Below are 20,221 nucleotides of genomic sequence, written 5' to 3'. Positions count from 1 at the left end.
TAATCCTGAGCTAAAATATACAGCATTAATGCAGGTGTATGTTGTTGACTGGTTGTTTTAAAGTGCCAGAAGCTGAGAACAGCTCAGTGGGAATCAGTCAGTTAGCCTGGCGCTACATGGAGAAGGTCATCAAGCTGAGAAGGGAATAGTTTCAGCCGAGCTCATTCTGAAGAGGTTTCTATTTATAGTTTGTTATAAGAACATACACTCACAGAGCACTTTATCAGGAGGACCACACTAATACTGGGTATGGTCTTACTTTTCTCTCAAAACAACCTCATTCAGTTCATGTTGACATGATTGCATTGCATCATTTCTGCAGATCTGTCAGCTATATGCAGATATTGATGCTGCCAATCTACAACACCCCAAAGGCGTTTTATTGGATTCAGATCTGGAAACTGGGGAGGCCACTGAAGTACACTGAACTCATTGTCATGTCAGCATTATCATACTGGAAGTATTCATTAGAATGGTCAGCAACAATACTGAGATAGACTGTGGCATTCAAACCATGACTGACTGGTATTAAGGGGCTCATCTCTACACCATTACACCATGCTGTTGATGCCAAATTCTGACCCTACCATCTGTGTGCCCCAGCAGAAATCCAGATCCATCAGACCAGGCTATATTTTTTTCTTCAACTGTCCAGCTTTGGTGAGGCTGTGCCCCCTCCAGCCTCAGATTTCTGTTCTTGGCTGACAGGAGTGAAACCTGACGGGTTTTTCTGCTGTTGTGGCCTCAAAATTTGGCATGTTGGTCATTCTGCAATGCTCTTCTGCTCACCTCAGCTGTAAAGAGTAGTTATGTGAGTTACCGTAGCCTTTCCATCAGTTTCAGCGAGTCTGGACATTCTCCTCTGACCTCTCTATCAAAAGGCATTTTTGTCCACAGACCTGCTGCTGCTCACTTTTCTGTGTAAAGTCTGGTTGTGTATGAGATACTCAAACCAGCCTGTCCAGCACCTAGAATCATGCCATGGCCAAAGTAACTGAGATAACATTTTCTCAGACGTTTGATGCAAACATTAACTGAAGCTCCTGACCTGTATCTACATGATTTTATGCATTGTAGTGCTGCTTTGTGATTGGCTGATTGGATAACTGTATGAATAAGCAGGTGTGCAGGTGTTTGTGAGCGCCCTTCCGCTATGCCTGCAGAGTGTATGTTAATGCAAAATATTTGACATGCTTTAATTGGTAATTACATGCACTGTACACAGGTTCCACACAGAGTCTTTATTTATTCAATGTACATTGATACACAGCTTGATAGTACCATGCGGGTAAGAAAAATGCCTCTGGGTGAAATATTCTGTTCAGGATGGAAAGCTCCAGGCTACGTTTCCTAAAAACAACCTTCACTCTAACATCAGCTTTTGCTCCATCTAGTCACACAAATACAGGTGATTTTGGGGAAACTTAGCCCTAAGCAGTACAGAAAGGGATGGCGCAGGTTTAACTATGAGGCTGGGATAAGTACAAAAAACATATTCTAACACAAACACCAGCTAGACTTCATGTTATATGGGACGTATATGGCAGGACAGAAACCAGATCTTTATAACTTTGTCTGTTACTTATTTGTTGATACAGCAGTCAAATAATAAATAATAGTAATTATAATAATAGGAAATTGAAAATTCACAGACATGTCATATAATTAACAGGCTATTGCATTCTCTACCCCCCAACCCCATCACAACCCCCTGGAGTTCCAACAGGTATGAATTTGTTTACATGCAAATGTCACACCATCGTCACTGTGCCATCGCTTCCACCTGCCATCTCTACACACAGTGGCAGAGCAACGTGGTGCTCACTAGGACTTCTCATCACGCTTCTTCTTCTGGAACTTCCTGAACTGGGACTGGATGGCGACCGCCGCCTTTTCGGTCTCAGGGTCGTCCATGTCGATGTCAAAGTCCTCCGGGACGTTCGTCTTGGACGCATCTGGAAGGTGAAGAAAAAGATGGATGTGACTCACAGCAGTGTACAAAGGATAGTTCAAGTCACATTACTAAGTCAGGTGAACTGACATTTGCTAAACCCCTCCCCTGAGCAGGGATTGTCCAATCATAGCTTTGCAACCTCAGGTTGCTGGGAAATGATGCTCCCAGTAAAACACAGTGTTACACAGAGAAATGTCCTCTAGCATTTCTCATCATGATAGTGGAGCAGATCTCCTGTGCAGGAGCCCAAGCAGTTGTTTCCCAGGTCAAAAGCCATGAACTGATCTCCAGTTCTTAATCCTCCCTGGGGCTCAGCACAACACTGGCCATGAGGACGTGACTGTAATCCCAGTAAAAACTGACACAAGCAGGTTTCAGCAGGCATTAAGGAAAGAATAGTGTTTTTATCTCCTCATCAATGAAGTCAATGGTCAATGACAAGTGGAGAGGTAAAACTACAGAGGAATACTGGACCTATTAGACATGAGAATTGTAGGAATTTCAATTGTAGGAGTAAAGTATCAGGGAAAACAAGCCAATCCTGGTGTCAGTGGTATTGATTAAAAATGTGTCAATGAATATGTTAACTCTTTGCGGTAGCAGAAAAACACTGTAAGATATAATGAAACAGGGATATTTAAGATTTTTTTGAGGACATTACAAGCTAACATTTACCCAAGCATATCTGTCACTGTGGCTCTTCCTGTGACAGGTTATGCCACAAAGAATCACAAAGACTTTGTGTTGTTTATGTACTGTATCTAACGTAAGATTATTTTCATTATCGGTCCCTGTTTAGCCATTACCAGTCCACAATGACTCAGATTAATGATTCTCAGACTGAGATGAAACTTAATCATCAGTTAGCTGTTTTTAGCCTTTTTAGTTTTCAGAGGAACTAATTGTTTTTCTACAAAGCTCAGCATGGGGGTTATTCCATTCCTCTGCCTCACAAGACTCCTGCAAAGGATTGATCTGCTTGAGTTTGATCAGCAGAGCCGACTGTAGAGAAGCAACCATGACAGACAGCAAAAGGGGGAGGGGCAGGTTGTGAGAGGAGTACCGAAACAGAAAAGCAGAGAGGCGACTCATGTATTGACTGTGCAGCTAATCCTTGGGTTCCCTTGGGGCTGAGCTTGAGTACCTCTCTCTTGCTGTTCAAGGAGGAAACACTAACTGCTGTGTCAAGCCAAGCTTTGAATCCCGCATTAATTGATATTGAATTTTCCGATGCTCTAATGCCTGCTGTTTTCATCCCAGCAGCATTAGCTATTGAGCTGTGCCCTCTGCCGTGTCAACACCAGACATGTTCATAATCTTTAGAGAGGTCTAGATTGTCAGGGTGGAGAGTGAACGCAGAGGCAGACACTGGTGTCATGGAATTAACCGTTTATAGCAAATACTAGACTGCAGAGTAACTCTTAAATACTGTTTATAGTTTGTGCATCAGAAATGTGGTATCACGTCCTATTTTACGGCCAAGTGCAATTTTGTACAAAATATAATGCAACCATATCCTCATAGTGTGTCAGGTTATTATGTCCCATTGTACACCTGCATGAACATGATTGAATGATACTAGTCTCGTATTCGCACTGCTGTGAATGAAGCATGAATGAAATCAGCTGATGACAGTTACTTTAAGGACGACGTCAGTGCACTGCCTAAACTAATGCTGTGCTACCTCTGTTTTTGTCTGGACAACAGTGAATGAAGTTTTATCAACACAAAGGAAAAAAGTGTCTTTATCCACAACCTTGCACACCTTCATTTTCCACTGCAGTCTTCATCTGTCAGTCTGCCACTGCAGCACAAAGTTACTTTTGATTTCTAAAATAAAATCACCAGACAATGAAAATGTGTTGGCATCCATCTAGTTTTCATCCAGCTAAAAGCATAGTCATATAGGCTATTACTTTGAGACTTTCAGCCTACACCTTATTTTCCCTTTGTTTTTCTGCCATCCTCCCTCCTTTGTGTGTGTATTGTTTGTCCCTGTTTGTTGTGTGTGTTTGTCCTGCTGGGTGTGGCTACGTGATTCCTGCTCCCACCTGCACACGTGACTCATCACCTCATCAATACCACAAGTCTGCTGCAGTATCTAAAAACCCTGGTTCCTCCCTCAACTCTTCTCCAGATCGTTCTGTCCGCTTCAGTGATGTGACCAGACATTTCTCTTGAACTCTGCCTAATTCCTTGTTTCCTGTGCCTCAGTTCTCCAGTCACTCCTGTTTTATGTGCCACATCCAGCTGCTTGTCTTTGTGTTTGGATCACCTTAGCCACTGCCATACCCAGCCCCAGCCTTCAGCCCCCTCTGCCACAGGTTTCTGTACATTTTTTGTAACCATACAGACTAATTATGTTTAATATATCAGAGAAATCACATGCATTCATCAAAAAGAACAAAATCATCATGTTGACAATGGGTTTGAGACCTGGGGGCAGATTTTCATCAGTTTTTGTAAGACAGGAGACAGCGGCTGAATGTGACAGTGATGGATTTCTAATTCTCATCATTCTCCTCAGTTTGAGGATTCATCTCCTCGACAAACACACACACACACACACACAACAGATTTTCAGACCTATTACTTCTGGCAGCACTTTCAGTGTCCCTGTCTTTACCATTAAATCCTCCAATTTGAACGACCAGATACAGTCATTCGCTTGTCCCTACCAACAGATAAGACCCATAGGAGGGTACCAGTGGTTGCAGGACCTTCCTTGTTATGGTAACAATAATAAAAGAGGTTAACGTTGTAAAAGATAGTGGTTTCAGTTGACATAAGTATTTCCTTTCAACCTGGTCTCATGAAACTGTGTATGAAAAAGTTATTTCCTGTGTCATTTCTACGCATTTTATTCTTTTCATGCATTGTATTTTAACATTAACCCTTCCCCTGTCCTAATCCTAGCTAAAAGGACATTAAATGGCACACAAAAAGCTTAAACTGTGTAAAAAAAAAAAAAAAAATGTCATGAAAGTGGATCAATACATGTATGCAATCCCATCCCTACATTATTCCTGAAGGTTAGAGGACCTTCGTCATCATGGATAAAATGTCAGTTCATGCAGTTAATGTTGTGGAACAGTTGTGAATAAAACAAACAACGCTGACACAATAAGTTTCACACAGGAAACAAACAGTGGGCTCCTGTGTGAAAGTTGTTGTTGCTTTTTGTACTGCATCATCCGACTTCCTCTGTTGCTCCCGTCATTATTACTAAAGCCACAAGAGGTCACCTAACAGTAAAATGTAACTATGGGGTCGTAATAAGCTACTTGTGCAGATGACCCATGGTCTTGTTTTTTACAGGAGGGCAGTCTTGTCTTCATCTAATGGGAGTATAATATCTACTGTCATGGCACCATTCTGGATCATCTTCACTGTGCTTCCAGTAAAGAGGAGAGAAATTAATTTTGTTATAGTGTTGTGTGGTAGCCACATGCAACTACATCTGAAGCTCAATGGATTCACTTACCTCAGCCATGACTTTCCTGCAAGTTGGAAACTTTATATTTTAGATGGGATGGGTTCCTATAAGTGACATGATAAAAACATCCTTGGTTGGCCATGTTTCAAAATCTCTTTTAAAAGCTGCTCTGAAACCCAGTGAAAGCTGGGACGTCTTATTGATTTCACTGCTTAAAACCAGTTGAGCCATGAGAGGGATTTGTTGGAAGCTGAGGATGAGACGCATTAAAGAAGGACTTTTAGACCTTGAGACAGAGAGAGGCCATCTATTTGGGTTTAAGAAGCTGCAGTGTGTAATATATTTGTTGCTTAAATGGACTTAAAGTGAATCAAACACCAGAACTGCGACCCAAAATTAGCAAAAATCCTATTGTGTTTTATTAATTTTTCCTATCTACAAAAGAGCACGAAGTATCAAGATAATAATTTTTTTATTCCATGTTCCAGATCTTTATTTTCAAAAAGCAAGTTTTGAAATTTGGGCTGTTTGCAGTATAATTATTATTATTAACCTGTCAGAAACAGTGCCAGTGGTGACAATGAAACAGAATATGGCAGCTCATGTTGGAGGCTGACAGCTCTTTGACTGTTGTTAATTTATACCTGTGAGAATGGAAGTGCTCAAAAAACACTGAAATAACACTTCAACTGCGGAAACACAGGAATAATGAATCATTTTCTTCTTTCTTCTTTCTTTCATTTTTTTCTAGCAAAAATACAAAACATTTGAGGGTTGCAGTTGCCAAAATATGATTATTTGCTGCCTTTCTAACTCTTTAAAATGCAATAAATGTAACACTCCAGACGCACAGAACCACCAGCAATTTTAACTTGTGAATGTGAATGCAAATGAAAGTCAACAATTACGCTAAGTGGTTTCCAGCATGAAAGACACGACCTGTATTAGATGGCGAGAGCAGTGCCTGCAGCGCTCGACTCTCTGCAAATGAACCCCCACACAAAGAAGACAAAGCGTGTGTCTTATACATCATGGATGGAGTGACCTTTGAGTTTAATACTTTAGATGTATGTGTGTGGAAAAGCGAGCATTTAATCTTTTCCGAGGTAAACACAAAGAAAGATTCTTCTGTTGCCATGCTTTCTGTCTCCAGGGCTGCTGACCAAATTGGGAGGGTAATCAGTGGCATTGGACACACCTGGGCCTGCTGTGTCGCATGCATATAAGCCAGAGCAGTAGTCAGTGCTTGGGCAGATCTTCTCATACCACACAACACTGCTTTGTGCTTTTTGTTTCTTGATCTTTATTTTTACACGTTGCAACACATTTTCACTCAGCTGCTTCCTACACTACTGACTACAGACATATACAGATACAGATTCCCATCTTCTCTTTTGCATTTGTTTTTGGTGATAAATAATATTAAAAAAAACAAGGTAATACATTTTTTTGAAAGAGTTAAAGAGCTGAGCACATAAAATTAAGCAAAAAGACTACACTACAAATCTTTACACAAAAAGCCTGTTTCCACTTTGTCATGTTACCTCTCAGGAAACAGCTTCAGCCTTAATTCAGAAACAGATTTGTTAAAGGAGAAGCAGCTGCTACATTGGCCACAAAATGTTAGCTATAGTATAAGACATCCACCATGTAAAGCTGAAGGATGCGGACTGGTGTCTTACATGTTTTCAAAAGACATAGGAGTGTGTGTGTGTGTGTGTGTGTGTGTGTGTGTGTGCCTGCCAGTGTTTGTGTGTCTACAGTTGAAAGTCATTGTGTGCGAGTCAGGAAAATATCAGTGACCTCTAAGGCCTTGAAGCGCCACAGGGGCAGCAAAGCGTGAGAGAGAGAGACGGTGATCAATATTCAAATACACATAAAGGAAGGACTGGTTGTGTATTGATTGATACTGACTGTGTGCTTGGGTTTTTTGGGTTTTTTTCAGCGTGTGTCAACATTTGCTTTGGGGAGGAAGCGTCTGTGTAACCTACTTGGATGTGGTTGCACATTTCGAAAAAGAAAGCAGAAAATGTGGGATGTTCAAAGACCTACAGAGGAAATGTGTGGTTTCAGCTCTTTTCTAGCAATGACTGCTTCTGAAACAGCAATACGCTGTGTGCATTTACTAACAATATCTGACAGAATAAGACAAATTCATATGGTTATAATTGAGTACAGTAAAGCTAATTAAAAAGTGTGCAGAAAATGGGTCATCTTCACTTTGAGGAGCCTGTCGCAAGCTAATTATAAAAGGATGACTTTGATCTCTTAGGTGAGCGGATTTTGAAATTACGCCTGTGCCTGGGTGAAACAGAGGGCTGTTGGCGTAACAGTTTCCACATTGTTCTTTGACAATAGTCTGAAGATAGAGAGCAGCATCTGTAAATGCCCCACATGAATGAGCAGATGATTATTTCACATATGACAGCATCTTAACAGACGATTATCAAGTGTAATGTTCCCGTCAGTGTGGTTTGTTTGTACAGTATGATGTAAAGCTGTAGTGAGGCTGGGCTGCCCCAGCTGTTGCAGCGACAGGGACAGTCTGTGTGTGTTGTACTTGGACTCTTAAGGTCACTGAACATATGGAGCATATGGCTCAAATGCGCAACATCTGGACGCCAACCATGTCGACCAATGTCACAGGAGACGACTAAAAGGCTGAGACTGAGCCTGTGAAAGTACTGTTACTTTCTAGGGGAGAGAAATAACAAAGTACCTTTACTCAAGTGCTGTATTTGAAGTATTTTGGGGTATTTAGGGGTACGTCTATGGTTTAGTTATAGTTACTAGTTACTATTAGCTGGGAGTGTGGACATGACTGTACTCTGATAGGTCACATTTGTCACTTCCTGTCCTGCTGTCTGACGTCCTATATTCCTAGTGTTTCAGTCAGTATTTTCATTTTATTTTGAAATACTCACCTCTTATCTCGTTTCACATATTTCACTTCCTGCCCTCCTGTTTCCCCCACCCGTATGATGACCTGCTCCTCAGTTCCTGTTGATAAAATTCAACACTACCTACAGATTCTTCAAATTAAAAGCCCCCATGGATTGGGAAGGATTACACTTTTAATGTGAAACATTATACTCCTTCCTGTGTGGGCAGTGAAGTAATTAATGATTGAAAACTGAATTTTTGTACAGCAGCAGTGTGATAATATTTACATTGTTGTACTGATGTAATTAGAGCTTCAGAGATGTATAGAGATTATAATGACTTTATGAAGAACACAATCACAGAGGAAGTTTTTTGAGATGCCATTAACAGCAGATCAGTTAACAGAGGCCTATGATTACAAAGAATGGGAAATCAGAAGTATAAGTCTTTCTCTTATATAACCCTCTAAATATAACAATGTAACACTGTTTAAGAGGCCTTTCTGCATGAGTAGCTTTTATTTTTTATTATATTTTGCTGCTAAAACTTTTCCTTATGTAACCTTTTGAAGTCACATTTATTTTTACTGCGTGGTATCACTACTTTTACTTAAGCAAAAGATCTGAATACTTCTTCCAATGACTTTATCACACAAAGGAACCGGTTTTCTTTCTTATTTACTTTTATTCACAAAGAATAAACAACAGCAGCAAGCAGTGACTGTCTCCTGGCTCCAAGTGTCTCTAGTGCAGTTTGTATTTTGGGTCTTGAGGTAAGCGGAGGCGTGATGCTGCAGCAAGGCGGAAAAAGTCAGATTCAACTGCATCCACTTGATAAACATTCAATCATGTGCCGTTATCTTCACAATAAACTCTCCTATTCTCCAGCTTCCCCATTGCTGCCGTTATCTGGTAAACAGCCTTTGCTGCATCACTGAGGTGCATCACAGTCGCGTGTACTTGTACCTACCCATTTCAAAATGAGTCCCAGTGAATATGAATACATCTCTCTGTGGCCGTCCTTGAGCCTGTGAGAGGTTGTTTCTAAAGACTGTGCTCTGCTGTGTGCTGGGGGTATGCAGAGTGGGCGAGAGTCAATAGCAGCGTTACTCCCTCCTCGCCCACTCTGAGAGCGCTCGCTCTCTCTCCCTCCCTCTCCCAGTGTCTCTCTATATTGAGAGACACACTTCAGACACGCTGGGAAAGCAGTTTTTTCCAGGTATCAAATTAATTGTCAAGGTCAGACAACAAAGGAGTGCTTTGTGTTTGTGTGTGTGTGTACTGCTGCTTGTATACTTTCCTTCACTTTCTCTTTTTATTAAGTGAATAGAAAGGTAGCCCTGAATCCTACAGGCAGTGAAAAATTAGCTTCCTAAAATGCAGTGTTTCATCTCAGTCGACTGCTTGAGGTAAACTCGATCCCATTAATTGCTGTTGGTGAATAATGTTGCTGAACGGTGACTCTGTTTAATAGGGCGATTTATTTTTTTCAGAGAGGGTCAGCGGTCACCAGAGATGGATTAAAGCTTCCTTCAGTCACAAATAATGTTATGTTTTTTCAAGCATCCTCTTCTAAGCAGCTTAAAATCTCAGACTGTGATTGCATACATTTGGTTAAGATAAAAGATAATTTGTTCCTCTTTGAGATGGACTGCGTATTCATTAAATCAGAAAATCCAAAAAAAAAAAAAAAAAGATTATTTGAACTGGGTTGTTGCTCACTGTCACAGATGCCTGACACTTGCATGCGAAAATGAAATGGTGAGACAGTAATGTCTTTTTGACCTTGGCAGCCTTTCAGATTAAAAGTCAGTACATTTTCTCAAAGTGCAGCAGTAACACTAACACTGATCCCCTGAGGCACTCCCAATCCTCCTCTAAAGGCTAAAAGGGCAATAAAACAAATTTAAAGGCAGTTAACATGCTGTTCACCTGCACATTTGACTGTTTTAATATATCATTACCTGTATGGTAATGGTGCAGGTGCAAAAAATAAAGATAAAACTCAGCCAGTTTATGAAATGATTGTCCAGATTGTTCAACTTGCCTAAACAGATTAGGGTGGACTGCAGGGCCAACGGTGCTGAATACACTGTGTGGAGTTGGGTAACAGTCCATTACAAATGCTTGATGATGGCCCAACAATGGCCTCTGACCTGACAGCCCAGGACCTAGCTCAAAAATGAACTAAAATAACATTATAAAAATATATATATGTCACATGTTTGGCATGACAGAAGCGATGTCTGCCTTAAATCAAAGCACGATTTAACTGTTGTGCACATGTAAAAGAAAATACAGCATCTGCCAAAGGTTTTCTTCTGATAAATAAAAATGCATAGTCTGTTACTGTCATTTAAAGCTTCTAGTGTGAAGAATTTCTACATTTCAGACTGTGGACTTTAGAAACTAGATCTTTTCACAGCAGTATTTCTGTGTGTCAGATAAAACATTTCATCTTTAGACAATCAAACACATCTATGCAAAAATCTGTGTTTATAGAAGACTCTTTTTAGATACAGTATTACTCTACTGACTTTTTTGGATAAAGCACAGAGCACATTCTTTTATGTAATCAAAACAGCTCATTCTTCTTGCATCCATCTCAAACAGTGATGCGGTGCTGAGTCAGGACGACGTACCAAATCACTGCCATGATTTAGAGGAGGTGAAAGCAGGGAAGATATTAGTTTTCTCGTTGAAGCCTTTATTCGCTTCGCTGTGATAGGTTTAATGACAGAAAGCTCAACAATAAACATGATTTGTAATGCACTTGGTGCATGGAGCTGATCTTTATTTCCCTCAGGACTGAACTGATGCAGGCAGTCTATCTCTGCTCAGGGAGGCAATCATCAGAGAGTTGGATTTACAGAAGCTGATGGTCATCTCAGTTTTGTCTCCTGGCGTCTGTATTATTTTACCCAGCTGAGTCAGGACATTAAAGTTGAGAGCATGCCTCAGCTTGGTCAAGTGATTTATATTAACGCTGTACACAACCGCTGGGTAGCACACAAAACTATATTAGCAGAGTTGATTTACTATCAGGCAGAACATGTGCTAAAAAAATCTTACAGTAAATACAATGTGTATTTTTGTTTTTTGAGTAATTACTGATGGCTAATAATGTACAGCCTCTGAATAAATGGCATAGCTCTTGCCCTTGTTCCTGCTGAATCAGTCATGACTCCAGGGTATCACACAGAGATGCAGAAAACTTGTTATGAAATGTTCTTGGTGTCTAAACTCTTGTCAGATCATGATTGGATCTGACGGAGAGCCCTGAGGTCAGGTACTCTGAGTGTGTATGTGTGTGTGTGTGAGACTGATGATGGCAGCTGTCCTTCAGACCCCACTGCCGTCAATCATGCGACATGTGCCTTTTAAAGCTCATCTTGGATAAATGGGCCACATGTACTGTAAACTGTGGTCCATTTACCCTCCCTCCCTTCTCATCCTTTCATCACGTCAGATATTCTCTGTCTCTTTCTGTCTCCCCCATTTAATAACATAACATTACTGATGCAAATACAAGTGAACATCTTGAAATTAAACATCACAGTGTAGGTTCTTTTAAAAGATTATTCAAGTCTTGTAAGTTTTTTTTTTTTACCTTGTCCTCCAGATGTCTTGTTGTTGCCAGCAGCTGCTCCAGATCCTTGTCTCTGCAAAAACAGCAAAAAAGCAAAAGAGTTAGACTTTTTTTGTCTTCAGAAATGTAATCCACCAGACTTCAGTGCAACAATAGACGATTTCCAAAAATCCTGTCATCATTTCCAAATGAGCTGAATACGTGCTGCTGTTCGGTGCCCTTTACTAATTAAGCCACGTCCTCCTGATTGTTCTGACATCTACTGGGGGCTGAGCTGCCACCTAATCTGTTGGCACGCTCTCTAAAGCCTCTACTCTGGAGTATTTTAGCCATTGGGGCCCCCTTGTTCTGAGGAGACCATGCAGGCTGCAGGCCCTGTGACAGCAGAAAGGCCTAAAGACAATATACAGTAAGACCAGGAGCAACACGATACCTGAGGTGTCGCTGTTTACTGTGACATGGCACTATGACACAGCAGAGGTGACCTCGTTCCCCTGTCTTTATGTTTTACTCTGCTCATTTTGTTGAGTTTAAAGAGAGAGTTATGTAAGGTATCAAATGCATCATCATTGTGTGTGTTTTTCCAGGATATATATATTCAACAACATGAGGTTTTTCACAATAAGATAAGAGCCAAAGTGAGAATAAGCTTTAACACAAAATCATTTTGTTTATGAAAACATTTATGAAACAATGTACCCTGTGGTATCAATATATACTTCTATTACACGTTCATATTATATTTGTATATGCTTCATATATGAAGGGTTTCATCCAAAAATAGCATGAAGCCTATACAGGAAGAGAAAGCATGTATCTCAAACTTCCTGACTGTAAGAATTCACGCTACTTATGCAGTGTTGGTTCTTCTTTTCATATGGACATATCCTCATTTAAATTCACTCCACATCACAAGATACAGAGGTGTAAAAATGGGCAGACTGATGGATGTAAATGAGAAAATCACCCTCTGCACAAAAGAATCTAACATCTCCTCCACACAGCCTGAAGAGCAGCGTCTCAGCAGGTACTAAACACTCGCCCGCTAAACAAATGACTTTTCAGATGTGATGTTGCATAACGGTGAGTAGCCACGCTTAGCTGATATAACGTAATCATGATACTCTTACATACTAATGCAGCAACATTTATCTACATGTCAACTATCGTTATCCTGCAGCAATTCATTTGCCATGCATTATTACCTCTGTACCACAAACACGGTTTTCTCTTATTAAACTGCAAATGGGCATCAATCTCCAGAGAAATAACACACACACGGCTGTATTAATGTATGTGTTCCCTATTTCTTCTGACACAAGGTGTGAGTTTGTCAATGTACACTTAAAAATAGAGTGAACACAAGGGAGCTCGAAGAGTTTCACCTCATAATGAGATGAGCACCATCTGACTCTGCAAACCTAAATGTTAAATACATGGTGTAGATGACTTTAAGACCTTTGCAGAGAATTTGTGTGTTTAGAGATTAATTTAAAAATTTATATTGAAAAAAATTGAAATAAAATCTCCTTTTGTACGCTGAGGTCTGCAGGGTTCAGACAGGTGTCGACAGCATTAGAGGCCTGAAAAGGCTAAAGCAGGTATTGCACTGGAGAGGAGTACAGGAGTGACACTCCATCACAATGAGCAGATTAGGCAAAGCTATTCTTAGAGCCATATTATAGTCCTGGTTTTTAATATGCAGCAGAGCGAGAGAGAGGAGGGATATCGCAGGGAATGATAAAGGAGCAGAGGGAAGTATGGCAAAGAAAAGGAGCAAGGATGGATTGAGGAAAGGAAGTAAGGAGGAAGAGCTGTGGTGAGAGGTTACAACATAAGCTTCTTATTAATTGTGCAGTGTTATGGTGGCACAGTGGAGACATGTTTAAGTGTGCACCATGGCTTGCTTACATTTACCAATATTTTGTGATTTTGTAAATACTTTGTGACACCAGCCACTTTTTAGACAGCCTGCCCAAGGCAGGAATGTTGTGTCGTTATTCTGCCTCGGCACCTGTCTTGGGTGCTGTCTTACACATAGCTTAGCATAAAACATGGAATCAGGGAAACTGCTATTCTGGCTGTCCAAAGATAAAAAAAATCCAAAATGTTTAATCCATGCAAAAACCTTTGAGTATAAACAACATGGCGTCATTTTGTGCTGGTGGTCTATGCTAAGATAAGCTATCTGGTTGCTGGCTGTTGTTTCATATTTAGTTGGTAGTCATGAGAATGATGTTGATTTTCTCGTCTAATTCCCTGCCACAAAGCAAAAAGTGTATTTCCCCAAAATGTTTCACTACTCATTTAAACCAATAACAACATTTGCAAGTGTTGTAAGAATATTTCCACTTGTTTCTGCACAACTGGGCTTGTTTCATGTATTTTTTAAAGTCAAGCATCATTTGTCTTTATTGACTTTCTTGTTTTGAGATACAGACACGGCTTTCTGAAACACATTGATTTCCTTTGGGCATGAGCTCACTGAAATGATTTCACTGTGCTTGCTTCAGGAAAATAAGATTTTAGGGCACAGTTACAGACATAAATGACTTGATAAGATGGAGATTTGTTGCAGACCGCTCACCACAGTACTCCATGCCAATGCAGCTAAGAATCTGATAGCATCAAATGATCCTCTTGTTTGCTGCTCCTCTGTATCAGCCCATGCTAATTAATTCAGCGTTAGTCATCCCCGTTTGTAACTGATGTCCCCAGGCCTGTGTTTGGGACCGCCTTGGTGGCCCATTTATCTTCACAGCCACAACCAAAGAGCAGGTGGGATTCAGAGGGAGTGCAAAAACTCCAAACTCCAGCACTCTGTCACTGCCTCACGAAAACATTTGGTATGTACATAAATTATAAAAAGTGGACACCTTAGAGGAAATGCTCCCCTATGGAAACTCCCAGAAATTGTCCAAACTGGATAGTGAGTTAAAATTGATGTTGTTAATATTTTGCATCAAGGATTTGATTTACACACAGTGTTAGTGGAGGTTGGAGGCTCGAGAGTCCCCACACAATCAATGTGTGTCAAGTTGAACCTGGTATTGAATGTGTGCGGGGAGGAAAAGTCTCTCATATGAAATTATTACAGGAATTACAGTGTCACTCTCCTTATCATCAGCTTGCACAGTTTATTGCATGCTGCCAGACAGGTTGTCAGCTTGTGTTTTCATATGCACAGCCTGGGTGGGAGCTGTGATGATGGGATTTTTTTTTTCCCCTGAAGTGAAGAGGAGAGGAGGATGAAGAGAAGAGAGGAGAGGAGAGCAGGATCAATATCTCCCTCTGCAGTTAAGACGTACTTTTACCAACATTGGCACTGGGAAGATAAATGACCAGAATCAACTCTCTGACTGCCTCCTCTAGTCTGGAGGAGAAAAAAAAGAAAATAGGAGAAGAAGTGGGGAGTTAGGACTGCAACAGTTAGACTATAAGTTTCAAGAACCTGATGGTAGTGACCAGAAACTGAATTCCCAGACCTTAAAATGCCTTTTTAACTTAGTTTTAATAGTTTGATATTTGGGGAATTATGCTTTCTCACTTTCTTGCCACAAGTTAGATGAGAAGATAGATACAACTCCCATATCAGCCCAGGTGTAAGGCTAACATGAGTAGCTGCTTAGCTTAGCTTAGCACAAACACTGGAAGCATAATGGAAATAGCAAGCTTGGCTCTATCTAAAGGGTATTTCATCATTATTTTTGTTTGTTTGGTCCAAGCAAAAACCAAAGTACAAAAACAGTTTGTGGTTTTCATGCAGGCTCATGAACTGTGTATAAAAAAGGAGGGCTATACACAGGACTGTTCTTTGGCTGGGTGCAGTAACTTCCTGCAGTCTTGGCGCTAAGCAACCAGTATAGACGCCAGTTCTTTTGTTTTACTTAGGTTTCTGTTCTGACACAGAATAAAGCAAATTTTTTTGGCACTATGTCATTCACATAACACTGAGCCATCTGGTTCACTGAACCAACTGTGCCGACATTAGCTGCAAGCTAGCTAGAAATGGATGCATCGTCCATGTGTATGGGTGTTTGTGTTTCTGTGAAAGAGGTACTGATAAGCAGACTATGTTTTGCCTTTGGACAATCTCAAGCTAACGGTTTCCCCCTGTTTTCAGACTTTATGCTAAGCTAAGCTAACGATCATCCCGTTCTAGCTTCAGCAGTTGACAGAAAAGTATATTTTCTAACATGCAGAAGTATTACTTTAATGATTTGATGACTGATATATGACAATACCATTATTCCCTCCAGGAATAGGCACCTCACCCCTTCCTGTACTGTTTAATTATTAATTTATTTATTTAAAAGTTCTTTTTTTCCCATATTACTCTTATCATCAGGGCTTGACATGACCTGGGCATTTTGTAAAATCTGTGAGACGAAAATCCTATGCAAGTAAGATGTATTATTATTTTATTGTAATTCTAGCATTTCATATGGATTGTTTTCTTTCTTCTTTCTATTTTTTTCCTTGTTCCAAAGCACTGGGGAATAGGCACAGTAACAAAACTGAGAAAAGAAATGGTTTCATTTAGGTAACGTGTATCTGGCTGCCTCCTGAGGGATTTAGCTCTGGCGACATTCACCGAAACCTTTTCACAGCTATTCCCCCACTCGTTCAAAGGTTTCCCATTTGGTCATGTCAGAAGGGTTTCCATGCTTTAATAGCTGAGGAGTTGAGAAGGCATCGTGCTATGTGTCCTCTTTTCCGAGGTTCTCTTTCTGCATTATTAATTCAATGCTTTCAATGAATTTCAAACAGCGTGTGCCTCACTTTGATGCTGGGGAGAGGGGATGGGTGATGGGGGGGGTTTGAAGCATCCTCGCGAAGCTCCGAGCACAACAAACCCCAGCCTTTTGGGAAGAAACGTCTAATTTGAGCCTCGTCTTTGATGCAATTCTGAATTTTCATTATTTGAAGTGTGTGAGATATGTGCACACAACACTACAGTTTATGTTTACCTGTTATGCCTATCACGATCATACCTGTTCTCTCTTTCCGGTTGTCTGTCAGGAAAAACCCGAAGTGAAACTATTATCAAATTGCTTCGCGGCGCTTCACATTACAGTCACACAGCTGAGCTCTCTCTCTTCCGGACCCCCTGCAGCTCTGAACAAAAATCAGAGCCAGATAAGAGCACTGTTTTGTTCTTCCCTGTTACTAATCCCAGTTCAAAGAGAAGAACTGAGTCTCTCCATCAGGCTCTTGTAATGGCCATGAAATGAACTGGTGCTTGCGTTGGAGCTACAGTAGCAGCTCCCAGAAGCTACTGTAGCACCAGCTGAGTGAGAGAAGAGGAGACCAGTCAGTCCACACTGCACTGCATCAGCACTCTCTGCAAACAAAACTGGCCTCAAGCTCATCTGGTTGAGTTACTCGTGTTTGCTCTTGGAGACATAACGTTGATGTAACATTTTAGCATCGCTGCAGCAAGATTAATATTGTACTACACACATAGACCAATTGCAAAGACAGTATAAGTTTGGCTTTCCTTTGAGGAGATTCATGAAAAACCAACTTAACTAATCACTTAGAGACAAAATATTCTTCATGTTCTGTTTCTTCAAATCCATTTGAACTGTGTGATATAACAATAGATTCACACTTGAGTCACCTTCCTCTCATTTTAGCTCTTCTCTGAAAACCGCAGGTCTCACTGTGCTTCTGTTGTTCATCTTTATGTTTGAACTAAAAATGAGCTACCTGTTTATGGCTGGATGAGCAAAGAGGTGGAAATTACAAATGACTTTGCTGATTCACATCTGTTCAGCTCAATATAAAGATTCTCAGTCACTGGCCAACCAGTAGCATCACAGTTAAAATCAATATCAGTTAGCGATCATACATGGTTGGATTAATGGGCTGACTCTGACTTTTATTCAATTTCTAACAAATAATGTCACAACAAACAATTATTCTCATTATCAGTTAATCTGCTGATTATTTTCTTGATTAATAAATTCATTGTTTAGTCTATGAAAAGGTAAGAAACAATTAAAAATGCCTATTGAAATGCTTGTTGTCTCACATTAATCTGGTTCGATTATCAAAACAGTCACTGTTTACTTTCCTGTTGATTGACTAGTTGATTAACTGACTCATCTTTTCAGTTCTAAAAACTAAACTCCGTCCGATGCTACTTTGTACTTAGCTTAATATAAAAATAGGCCCATAAATGAGCTATTTATGAGGATAAAAGACCACCTGTCATGACCTGTTATTTATTCCTTCCTTAAGCATTTAACCAGGAAGTAATAAATTAGATATTATGACCAAGTCAATGATGGTGCTTTTAGGAAAAATTCTGGCAAAAAGTTGGAATGATTAGTTTTGGTGATCAGTATACACTGTTCAGTTTGAGTTAAAGAATCAGTTACTGAACTGACGATGCTTGAAATGTTTTCATAAAACCAGCAGTTGTAAAATTTTATCCACCCATAATGACCAACAAAATTTGAGTTACGAGGTTTTAATGTGACGGCACCTCTGAAAGCTTCAAATCACTGCTCCCCCATGATAATCACCATGTTATACTCACAGCAGGCTCTGCGGGGTTTAACAGGTTACAACTTGGCTTAAAGTCAAGACGAGACTTGAGGTCATTTTGTTTATGGCGAGAGCACCCGGCTCAGCACAGAGGTGATGAGAAACTATAACGCTCTTGGGGACGGCGGAGGGAGGAGGAACGATTACGGCCGAGCTGCTTTGGAGCCGAGCCAAGTGTAAATTGCAATAACAGCAGCTCGATGAGTAAGATTACTGAGGGGGAAAGGGGCTATCCTCACTCTGCAGATAAACCTGCACATGAAAAAACACACACACACGCTCACACACTGGTGAACAAATCATTACACCTGTGGACACATGCACATACACAAACACAGTTTCTCACGCTGCGAGGAGGAAAAACAAGTAGATGAGAAACCAATCAAGCAGGGAAAAAAGCAGTAATTACATGACGTTGACAAGGGAGATGGAGAGCACAGAGATACATATTGTGCCTCGCATTAATCATTAACAGGCTCAGAGGGACAGAAGGTCAACAAACAATGTTTTGATGTGTGTGTGTGTGTGTGTGTGTTTGTGTGCCTTTAGGTGAAATACACACATGCACACACACAAGCAGAGCTACTGTAGCATACTGCTGCATCACAATGTGTGCCTCCAGGCTTTCAATTAGGATATTTCAAGGGGAAAACACACACACACACACACACATGCATACAGTAAGGATGACTATACAAGTACACACACACACAAGCACAGGGCGAGTCAAGCAGAATAACAGAATATCCTCTGTGCGTATACTGTAAGCACACCGCACATGGTAGAAATGTAAATATGTTTTATTTCTGATTGGGCATCTCATCGGAAGGACAGAGAGGGAAACTGAGGTTTTCAGAGAGATTCCTTCAAAACATCCTTAAAGTATCTTTTCATTCTGCTGAGAACGAGCCTTTATTTCCCTCACTCAAAGCCAAACTCAAGTCATCTGCCCTGCAGAATATGATGCTGGAGGCAAGCTGACTCTTTGCACCCACTCTTTGTTTGATTCTCCATCTCAGAAAACTAACTCAGTTGTAATTGAGGTCTGGTAAATGTAAGCAAAAATGGAATTAATTACACTCCAGGTTTTTCTTTTCCCAGTGAATTTCAAGATTAATTTGCATTCATGCCCAAAAACCAAGGCTGTAATTTCAAATTTAATCTCCACATGGTGACACCTTAATAAAGCAGAGACACACAGACACAGAGCATTATACCAGTCTGTTTATGTGTAATCCTGCAATATAGATAATAATTTAACATTTTGGAAAAGTAAATATTAGGCTCACAGACAATTACATGATATGAAAACATGAATTACTCGCCTGTGAATATACAGGAGCTTAAGCTCTACATCCTTTGACCCAGAGCAGCCTCTGGCAGTCTGTGTGATTGGCTGATCCCTTTATTTGAGGTGCGAAAGCTCAGGAAAATTGACCACCTTAAGAAAAATTGGCTTTTTTGCGCAGAATATTCAGTTTCTGTTATTAAAATATATTGAGACATGAGTGTGTGTAAAGACCTTAACTCTCAGCAAATGAATAAGCACATTTGCCAAAACAAAAAGACTTTTGTGAATTTTGATAGATATCAGATAAAGTGTAACATAATGAAGGGTATATTGTCCTATATGATACACTGACCCTGTGAGGCACTGCTTTAAAATCACAAAGTCATCATGTTGATTAAACGCCTTGGTCTCACTGGTGCATAGCAGCATATCAACACTTTGAACACACTGAAGCATGTGGGGGCGAAGAAGCCTTGTTTCCATGACAGTGACATGTTTATATCATCCATGACGG

At 40.4% G+C, this 20,221-nt stretch overlaps 1 protein-coding gene across 1 annotated transcript in view; it reads right to left on the bottom strand.

Moving 5' to 3' along the window:
- Positions 1 to 1,222: 1,222 nt before the first annotated feature.
- Positions 1,223 to 20,221, bottom strand: part of pcp4b (Purkinje cell protein 4b) — a 30,332-nt gene continuing 11,333 nt past the window's right edge. Inside the window, exons 2-3 of the mRNA XM_018662091.2 lie at positions 11,883 to 11,934; positions 1,223 to 1,955 (exon numbers count right to left, since the gene is read on the bottom strand). Of these exons, the coding sequence (XP_018517607.1) occupies positions 1,825 to 1,955; positions 11,883 to 11,934 (183 nt within the window). The 3' untranslated portion in view covers positions 1,223 to 1,824. The remainder of the gene's footprint in view (positions 1,956 to 11,882; positions 11,935 to 20,221) is intronic.

This window comes from Lates calcarifer, linkage group LG21 (genome assembly GCF_001640805.2).
Source record: "Lates calcarifer isolate ASB-BC8 linkage group LG21, TLL_Latcal_v3, whole genome shotgun sequence".
Taxonomy (NCBI): Eukaryota; Metazoa; Chordata; class Actinopteri; family Centropomidae; genus Lates; species Lates calcarifer.
The sequence above is the reverse complement of the archived record's forward strand: the minus strand, read 5'-3'. Positions and strand labels throughout refer to the sequence as shown.